Source organism: Lepisma saccharinum, chromosome 30, assembly GCF_977018435.1.
Source record: "Lepisma saccharinum chromosome 30, izLepSacc3.1, whole genome shotgun sequence".
NCBI lineage: Eukaryota > Metazoa > Arthropoda > Insecta > Zygentoma > Lepismatidae > Lepisma > Lepisma saccharinum.
The window spans coordinates 24,311,764-24,322,177 of NC_139258.1; the positions used below are offsets into that span (position 1 = coordinate 24,311,764).

A 10,414-nucleotide genomic window follows, 5' to 3' on the forward strand; every position below is an offset into this window, starting at 1 on the left:
ATGGCGAGGAAGTGCCGCCATTAAATAAGCACTGCCCCTGCTGCCTTGCAGGGAGGGGAGGGATCCCCAAAGGCTAAGGGAAGGATATCCTGACAGAAAACCAAGGGTGGGGCAGACTCAAAAGGCATGGTAAAGCCAACTGCCCTAGGGGAGTAAACCCTAAATAAATCCACCCTGCGTTGGGCCAATCCCCCACGCAAGGGTATTAACGGATTCAGAGAAAAAACAGGAGCCTCGGAATGGACAGATCAACACAGCAACGACCGGACTGGAAAAGGAAAACGAGAATGGGAACATGGAACATTAAAACTATATTAGGAAAAGAAGTTGTATTAGTACAGGAAATGAAGATACGTAAGATAGACGTAATGGGAATTAGTGAAGTAAGAAAGAAAGGAAATGGCATACAAAGGCTTGAGGAGGGATATACCTTGAGATATTCAGGTGTTGGACAGGGAAGAAGAGCAAAAGAAGGGGTAGGAATTGTAACAAGTCAGGAATATGAAACAAAGGTCAGTGGCTGGGAACCAGTTAACTCAAGAATAATTGTAGTTAAATTTGATATAGAATATAAAATATCATATATCCAAGTATATGCACCAACAGAAGATGCATCTGTGCTTGATAAGGAAGAATTTTATGTACAACTCCAGAGGACAGTAGATAAAGAAGTAATGGAGGGACGGTATGTAATGATAGTGGGAGACTTAAATGCAAGAACAGGTAAAGATAAGAAGGTAGCCCATGGTAGTATGGGAAGCTACGGGGGAGAAAAGACATTGAATGAGAATGGCAAAAGATTACTGGAGTTTTGTGTAGAAAATCAGTTGCTTCTTGGAAACTCCTTCTTCCCACATAAGGAAGTACATAAAATAACCTTCCAGGCTGAAGGAAGAAATGCTAAAAGCATAATAGACTACATAATATATACCAGTAGTATTAGGAGAAACATAATGGATGTTAAAGTTATAAGAGGTGCTGAACTGGGTACAGACCATAGATTATTAATAGTGGACACACGCTTCACGAGACCACCAAAGCCCAGAATGAAAAAATACCAAACAATTAAGATAAATGAGCTACAGAAAAAAGAGAAGAAGGAAGAGTATAAAGAACAGGTAACAGCCAGACTGACAGAAGGACCAGATGTAGAACAACTAGAGATAGAAGAAATATGGAAGAGAATTAAAAAGGCACTCATAAAATCTGCAGAAGAAGTATGCGGAAAGAAAATAGTAGATACAAGAAAAAAGAAAACATCTTGGTGGAATGAAGAAGTGAAACAAAAAGTAAAAAACAAAAAGGAAGCATGGAAAAAATATATTATGTCTCAGACAGAAGAACATAGAAGGAAATACATTGAAAAAAGAAATGAAGTCAAGGAAATAGTGAAGGAAGCTAAAATAACATCCTGGGAAAAATTTGGAAATATGGTTGAAGAAAAAGCTAGAGAAAAGAATACAAGGCAATTTTGGAAAGTTGTAAATAACTTGAGAGGAAAATATGGAAAAACAATAAGAACCATTAAAAATGGAGATAAATTGATCACAGAAAAAAAGGATGTGTTGGATGTATGGCGGAAACACTATGGTGAAAAATTCCAGAAAGAAAATAATAACCCAGAGGAGGTAGGGGTGATATATGGACCATACATGGAGGTACAAGACTCAGATATAGAAGGGGAAATAAAGGAAGATGAAGTACAAATAGCAATAGAACTGATTAATACAGGAAAAGCAGTAGGATCAGATGGAATAAATCCAGAATTAATAAAATATGGAGGTATGGTAGTAGTTAAGAATTTAACCAAGATGTTTCAAAGAATATGGAAGGAAAACAAAATACCAAATGAATGGAGGAAAAATATCATTATCCCACTACATAAGAAGGGCAGTAGCTATGACTGTAATAACTACAGAGCAATATGCCTCTCATCAGTCGCTTATAAATTATACACAAGGATACTAGAAAGACGTCTCAGAAAAGTGGTGGAGGAAGATATGGAGGAGGAGCAGGCAGCATTCCGCCCTAAAAGGCAAACACAAGATCATATATATACTATAAGAACGATTATGGAAAAAAGAATTGCCAAGAACAAGGACACATATCTAGCTTTTATAGACCTAAAAGCTGCTTTTGATTCAGTCCCTAGGCAATATGTATGGGAAGCATTGGAGGCAAAGAAAGTACCAGTAAGATTATTGAATGCAATAAAAATTGTATATAATAATCCTGTAGGAATAATTAGAGTAGATGGCGAATACTCAGGTGAATTTGACATTGAGAAAGGCATAAAACAAGGAGATAGCCTCAGTCCAATCCTATTTAACGTCTTTTTAGACGAAATTGCTAAAATATGCAAACGACGAACACACAGAACGAAAATAGGTATGTGGAGATTAAGGCCAGTATATATCCAAGCACTATTATATGCTGATGATATCGTACTGATATCAGATACACCTGAGAGACTTCAGCAAGCAGTGGAAGAATGGTATGAAGAACTTAAAAGGAAAGGCATGAAGATTAATATAGAAAAGAGTAAGATCATGCGGGTGACTAAAGAGGACAAGGAAAATGAAGCCCTGAATATAATATGCGAAGGGAAACAACTAGAGAAAGTAGAAACATATGAATACTTAGGAACTATCATAAGTAGCAGTGGGAAAATTGATCAAGAGATAATGAATAGGACAAAGAAGGCAGCATCAGCATATTATCAAATGAGTAATACTTTGGTGGGAAAAAGAGAGATCAGTATAAAAACAAAAATGCAACTCTACAACTCAATTGTAGTTCCCATCATGGGCTATGGCACAGAAAGCTTAGCACTCCAAGACAAACATCTAAGTAAATTTCAAGCAATAGAGATGAAATATCTTAGAAGAACAGTGGGGAAAACTCGAAGAGACAGAATAAGAAATGAAAGAATAAGAGAAGAGGTAAAACAAAAGAAGACAATGACTGACGTAGTAGAGGAACGCCAGCTGAAGTGGTATGGACATGTAAATAGAATGAATGAAGATAGGAAAGCCAAGCAAGTGATGGAGATGAGGGTTGAGGGTAGAGTAGGAAGAGGCAGGCCAAGAAATACATGGGAAGATAGAATAGAAAAGATAGGATTAAAATATGGAAAAACTAAGAACGAAATGAGAAGAATGAGTCGAGACCGGACGGAGTGGATGAGATGGACAGAACGAGGTACCCGACGCTTAACGGCATAAGGGAATGGAAGAGAAGAAGAAGAAGTATAGTTTTCGTCAAATCCTATCCAACAAACCTAAAATCATCATCCTAGGTCAATTAGGAGACAAGAAAATCAATATCTTGGAAAACATCTTAAGACAAATATCTTAAGAAAATTTTCTTGACAGACCGGAAGTAACATCTTGACAGACCGGAAGTCGACTTTCTTAAAGATTAAGACAAATATCTTAAGATGTTTTTCCAAGACATTGATTTTCTTGGTTCCTATGGGGCCTAGAACCACGCAACTTTGGATTATGTATATACCGTTGTTTTTTCCTACATATTCACTAGGGCTCGAAAGTGCGGTGGTTGTGTTGTTGCCTTGTAATCAAGAGGTCCTAGGTTCGAACCCGATAAAAGTACATAGTGGTTCGGATCCTACTTTAAAAAAACTGTAGGCCTAGTCCCGATTAGCCTTACTGTGCATATGTGAATATAGGAAAGTACAATGCAAAGTCAGCAATGTGTGATGTGGTCAGCACCAAATATTTTAATTTTATATGTATATTTAAGTTTCATGCATAAACATGGCAGTCTTCCTATATGCTTTTATGGTATGGTGCTATGCACAGAGGAGCACTTTATTTAAGCATATTTAACTTCTCTTTCCATCTCTCAATCTATTCATATTTGACACAGTTATTGCAAGTCGGCCATTTTGTTTACGTAGCAATTAGGCTTAAAAAAACTTTGACACACTCATTGCAAGTCGGCCATTTTGTTTACGTAGCAATTACGTTAAAAAACTTTAAACCACATTATTGCTATTTTTTATGAATGCTTGTTGTGATAAAAAAAACATAATTAGATATATTTTATTTAATTTTATGTTTAATATCTTTTCTGTGTATAAAACTAAATAATAATAAAATTCGAAACACTATGTACCTCCACTAAATATCAAACGCACAAAAAAAACAGGCTAACACACGCAAAATTATACTCGTCTGCCAGACGCCAGAGCCTCGTTACTCTACAGTCCAGGGTGTACTACGTGGAAGTGAGGTTAACTGTTGGGCGCCTTACCAGAAAGTCGCCCTCTTACACCCCGCATATTGCTATTTTGCATATGCTTGATGTATATAGTAATATGTAATAAATATATATATATATAAAAAAAGCAAGAAAAAAAGGAGAGAGATACATGTAACACACTCAAAACTTGTATACTTTCTCTCTCTCTTTTTGCGTGCTTTGCGAGTATATATTCCTTCCACAATATGCTTAAGGATTGTTTGGATTTTGTAGAGAGTTTTACCTTTTATCTACAATTCCTTTACATCTGTTTGGCTATTACAGAATCAACTCACAGAAGCAACACTACCTATTTATATAACACAAAGCCAACTCATGCAAGCTAACAAACGAATTTACTCACGCTAGTTAATTTCAATCACAATCACAATGTTCTCCTTGCAGCTCACAATAAAAATAGGACCTGATGCCCTCGAGCTTCTAGTTTTATTAGTCGAGGAGTAATATGTAGGTTAACAACGTGGACTAGTAGAAATCCGCTCTAGAAAATAGTTCTATACTTCAATTTTTAGCAATATCATTTTCCTACTTTCGTAAATTCATCACGTCACCCCCACCAATGCTGTTACCTGACGTCATTATTTCTCAACAGTTGGCTGAGCTGATGTGAAAATTACATAGCATCATCTGTGCTGAACGCGAATTTTTGAACGAAATAAATGCGTCAGCATGAAATTCCATCATTATTGTTAGCTTTTGAAAAAACAGGAAGTACATCCGCCACTGTGAATAGCCAGAAATGCTGCCCCCCAGTCATCCATCTCTCTTACAACAGCGTGTGTGTGCTGGCAACTCTCTCTAGTTGCAGGTTTTTTTAGTTAACTCGTAATCCTCGTCAAAAACTACAGTAACATCATAATGTCATATTGCACAGAAGAGGGAGGACATCGTACACCACTGTTGCCAGCTATAAATCTCTCTCTCTTCATCTTACAGCAACGTTGGCATCTCTATTTTTTTTTTAGTTGTAAGTGGGTTGCCAACACACTCTAGTTAATAATGCTACATATTATACACACACACGCACACACATACTGTGTTGCCATCCACCCATCTCTCTCTCTTTTACGGCAGTGCGTGTTTGTTGTCGGCTCTCCTTGCCCAGTGTGTGTATGTTACGCCAGTATATAAATTGGCTAAGCCTCAAAAAAAAATAGTAGCTTTTGCTAAGTAGGAAGAAAAAAAAAGCTGTAGGTAGGTGTTGGCAGCGCTGTCGGTTGTTTAATTCCCCCTCTCTCTCTCCTCTCTCTTTTTTGTAAAAAGCTATGGCAAAAGTACCAGTAGGTTGGCAAAAATTGCTTTATGCACTGTAAGGCAAGCCTCAAGCAAGGTTGCCAGCTCCTTGCTTTAGGTTAGGTTAGACCAAGAAAAAAAAAGCTGTAGGTAGGTGTTGGCAGCGCTGTCGGCTGTTTAACTCTTCCCCCTCTCTCTCTCTCTCTCCTCTCTCTTTTTTGTAAAAAGCTATGGCAAAAGTACCAGTAGGTTGGCAAAAATTGCTTTATGCACTGTAAGGCAAGCCTCAAGCAAGGTTGCCAGCTCCTTGCTTTAGGTTAGGTTAGACCAAAAAAAAACCTTGGTGATTTTTTCGAGTAAGGTGTTGGCAACACTGCGAGAAAATAAGGCTTATGCCTTACAAGAGCAAACCATTAAGGCGAGCCTCACCGAGCCTCACTTTCGGTTTGTGAACCCGGCCACCTGCACTATTTCTGGATTCCGGAAAATTTAAAATCTCGATTCGGAAATTTTACTACCCGGATTTCGGAGAGAGACGTTTAACAATTTTTCAATTTTTCGGGTAGAATTTAAGAAAGTTTAGTCTTCCTTATTTTACGATCATATACAACGTAGAAGAAAATGAATTTGGCCATCTCTACTTCACACGTCTGTACGAACACTGTTAACATCATTATCAATGTAGAAATTCCCCCTCCCCCTCCACGGTTGAAAGATTGACCCTGACGTTTGGCAAGTCTTGCGATGACTACGTAAAAATGTCACGCTTCTCCACTGGCAGGAAGGTCGATTACCATTTAACGGGTAGGGCTGCCATCGTTAAAAAGGATGAACCAATTGTTTGTAATCCATGCATCTAATTTTCTTCCCAACGGGTCCGCATAAAGATGTCCCCAGGAGGGATGATGGCCATTAAAGTCACCGACAATGATATAGGGACCCGGATCAAGGGAGAGAATTTCTTGTAATTCGTGAGATTGTATTCTTTGGGAGTTGTTAGATGAGGGAATATATAAGGACATGATGACCATATAGCTGTCATTTAATTTGTCTCGGATGGCCACTAACTCTAGGCGGAAGGTCTGGACGAGGAAGAGGGTGTGTGGAATTTGGATTACTGTATGAGGAATGGTTTCATGAACATATATGACAGTACCACGCTGATGCTTAGGGTTGCCGTAAAAGTGATAATGGGCGAGTCTATAATTCTCGTGCTTCGTACCTTTAACTTCCTGCAAGCAGAGAATAAGCGGGTGGTATTCAGCAATTACATCTAATAGTTCTAGTTTAAGAGCGGATAAACTATTCACATTCCATTGTAATATGGTACTCATGTCTGATTTCACCTTAGGCCGTATCTTCGAGTAATGTCAAAAGTTTGTCTGTCAAAAATTGGATATGCTGTATGAGTCGAATTCGTTGGGTGTTATCCCGTATGTGTCTTACCGTGTCCCACATGCTGGGAATCATGTCAAGTAGAGCTTGATACACCTCGATGTGATCGGCAGGTTGTTCGTTAATGTGGGGTTGGGGATTGTCACGCCGCGTGCTCGGTTGCAAAAATGGCTTGCGTTGGAAATGATTGGAATGAGAGTTATTCTTATTATGAGAGTATGCATTAATTCCTTAGGGTTGGGATGTAACTTCCTCTAGGTCGGTAAGGGTCGAAGAACTAGCATGGGACTCTATTTCTAAGTCATCGTCTTCCCATCTCTGACGGCGATGGAGTTCTTTCATCTGGGAAGGGCGGATTTTGGATGTCCTAGTTTTTCTTGTGGTAGAAATTGACGTAAGTGATGGCCCCTTAAATCGGTGAAAAGCGATTGATGGGTGAGTCCTGATTTGCAGTAAAGTCTCTGTCAGTCTGATTATGGAGCGGGGAAAATAGATTAGCATATTTCCTGTTGAAGAATGCAAGGTGTGGTTGGGAAAGAAAGTAGTAGAGATGTACGCCAGTGGCAATTAGTGCACGGTTGTTAATTAATTTGCACGTACTTATAACTAATTTGCACGGGTTTTAATTAATTTGCATGTACTTAGAACTAATTTGCACGTACTTAGAATACTTTACATTTATTTGCTTATTTATATTTTTTTATGAATATATAATTATTTATTTTATGAAAAATATGTATATAGAAGGTAATTAGAGGTACTAAACGCTATGCATATGGTTTTATATTCATTACTGCAAAGTATGTAATGTATCAATCGATAATAATTAATATTTATAATATTGAAAATAAGAGTTTACGGTTTATGAACCGCTATGAACGGTGGTAATGGGTGTAGGTACAGGTCCAATTACGATTTATGACGGTCCCGGTATTCGAACCCGCGATATGCAACGGTAATAAATGGTTAGGCATATAGTGTATACTACGTATGTAATAATTTCATTATGTTATGAAAGACGGTGGTCTCAGACGCTAGACAGAATACTGTCTCCGAATCTCGACTCCGCTCTGAGGGTAGACGAGAAAGGAATTTGGGAGATGAGCGGTCAAGGTCAAATGACGTCAGAACGTCAGAACAAAGAAAGAACCCGATTGACCAATCAGAGAACGCGTCGGTAGATTTTCAGAACCGGTTTTTTTTCCAAGGTCAACTATAACGCAAGAACAGGGGAAAGCTATGCAATACTGTAGGGCAGGGGAGGGATTGAACCAGACAACAAAGGATGTCTGGAATGCGCAGCAAGGGTCAAATTTTTTGTAACTGTGCGTCGCTTGCATGCTAGAACATGTTTCTGTCTAAGTAAGCCAAGGTTACCGAGAACACAAGAAAAAAGGATTTTGGATACCCAATTAGATTGGAGCGAGAACTTTAATTTGAACAAGGAGAACGAAGCGTAAGGGTTTATTATCTGTACTAAGAAGAAGGGAGAGCTATCAGGGACTGGGCCTACAGTTTTCACCATTTGCTTTTATCACGGGGTAACGAACCTAGGACCTTTTGATTATTGATTTAGGTAGTACATTTATGTTACTGTGTGCTATTTAACATAATATTGAGTTTATATTTTACCAAACTTTGACTTTATGTCAAACATTTTCCCAGCTTATTTTTATTTTTTATTCAAATAACACAATTTAAACGATTCTAGCAAGAGTTTTTTTTATATTTTCAACACACAAACTGTGTTCTTCAATTTTTAATTGTTTATTTTTCAAGTTTTGGACACACAAAGTGTGTTTTGTCAACTTTTAACTTATTATTTTACAACTTTATGTTAATTTTTTACCAAAATAACACTATTTATACTATTCAGGAAAGACTTTTAGTTATATTTTCTACACACAAAGTGTGTGTTCTCAACTTCTATCTGTTTATTTCACAAGTCTAGGCTTATTTTTACCAAAATAACACTATTTATACTATTCAGGAAAGACTTTTAGTTATATTTTCGACACACAAAGTGTGTGTTCTCAACTTTTATTTGTTTATTTCACAAGTTTAGCCTAATATTTACTCAAATAACACGATTTGAACGTGTTTTTTATTACATTTTGAACACACACGCACTCACACACCCACCAACCCACACACACACACACACACACATACATACAGAGAGAGAGAGAGAGAGAGAGAGAGAGAGAGAGAGAGAGAGAGAGAGATTTTGAATTTTATGCTTATTTTACCAAAGTAAGACGTCTTAATCTATTTTGAATGCAAAAGTATGTGTTGTCAAGTTCTACCATTTTATTTTACAAGTTTAGGCTTATTATTACTCAAAAAACACAATTTCATCTATTCAGGCAACATTTTTTATTATATTTTACTCACAAAGACATTTTTTCAACTTTTAATTTATTATTACTCAAATAACACACCTTAATCCATTCAGGAAGAATCTTTATTATATTTTGGATGCACAAAGATGTTTTCAACTTTTTTACTGATTTTTATTTATTTTTGTTTTGTATCCGACATTCACTAATTTTTAACTTACAGTTTAGTATTTAATTAATTTTTTTCAAAAACACTAAAGAAAAAGTACTTTTAGCTAAAATGTAAGCTACAGAATAGATTATTATTATTATTATTATTATTATTATTATTATTATGGTTTAGTGATTTCCACTATGCCTTTTTTGTTTTGCATTTCTATATTAATTTAGGGCAGGTTACGCCTGCTATGTAGGAAAGTTTGTTTATTTTAGAGTTTACTGAGTATTTTGTTACTCTTATACTAGGTAAAGTTTTCTAAATATATCAGGTAGGGCTCCATCCTATAACCGATGTGCCAATTACAAATCCCCAGATGTGCCAATTACAAATCTCCATCGGTCTTTCTACGCTTTCCCCCAAGATCTTAATTTTCTGCTCTCTGAGAAGAAACCCAGCTGCCTCGAGAAACCAGCGTTCGTTCCCATGAAGCCTCCCATATATCACCGCCCCTACTTCAAGGTGAAGGAAACAGTGTGTCCGGCAATAAACTCCCATATCTGTCCCGTACAAATTCATCTGAACTCTGGTTCACGTCAAGATAATTTCAGCCCAGATGGAGCCTATCAAGATAATTTCGGCCGAGAAGGAGCTAATCACCTGGAACTTCAGGCATTTAAAATTTAAATGCTTTCTTCCCCGTTTTAAACAAGGAACCTCTGTTCTCGTGAGACTTGCAGGTGGCCAGGCTCGGATTCTAGACAATCGCCCTACACATGGCAGCCTCCACGAGACGCATAAATTCCACGACCACCGCCCGCTAGTCTCGGCTCATAGACAGCTCAGTGACAAGAGTGATTAGTACGGAATTTTGAACTTCAACCCTGCCAGAACACTTCTCTTCATATCTCTTCGCTTCAGTGGGATTTTGGCAGGCAAGGAAGACATAACTTTAACGAAGTGTCCCAGTTACGAGCAATAAAAATGGAGTTGTTAGTGATAACAA

At 37.5% G+C, this 10,414-nt stretch overlaps 1 protein-coding gene across 1 annotated transcript; it reads left to right on the forward strand.

Moving 5' to 3' along the window:
- The first annotated feature begins 239 nt into the window (after positions 1 to 239).
- On the forward strand, positions 240 to 7,234 carry LOC145981912 (protein CFDP2-like). The gene is made up of 2 exons (XM_083115408.1): positions 240 to 1,217; positions 7,148 to 7,234. The coding sequence occupies exons 1-2, from the start codon at positions 240 to 242 to the stop codon at positions 7,232 to 7,234; spliced, it is 1,065 nt and encodes a 354-aa protein (XP_082971534.1).
- The last annotated feature ends 3,180 nt before the right edge of the window (positions 7,235 to 10,414 follow it).

Excerpts from the sequence above, each read along its gene's own strand:
- LOC145981912 (XM_083115408.1), top strand. The coding sequence starts at position 240 with ATGGACAGATCAACACAGCAACGACCGGACTGGAAAAGGAAAACGAGA. Across the intron at positions 1,218-7,147 it reads TCATAAAATCTGCAGAAGAA|GGTTGGGATGTAACTTCCTC; the intron begins GTATGCGGAAAG and ends TTAATTCCTTAG.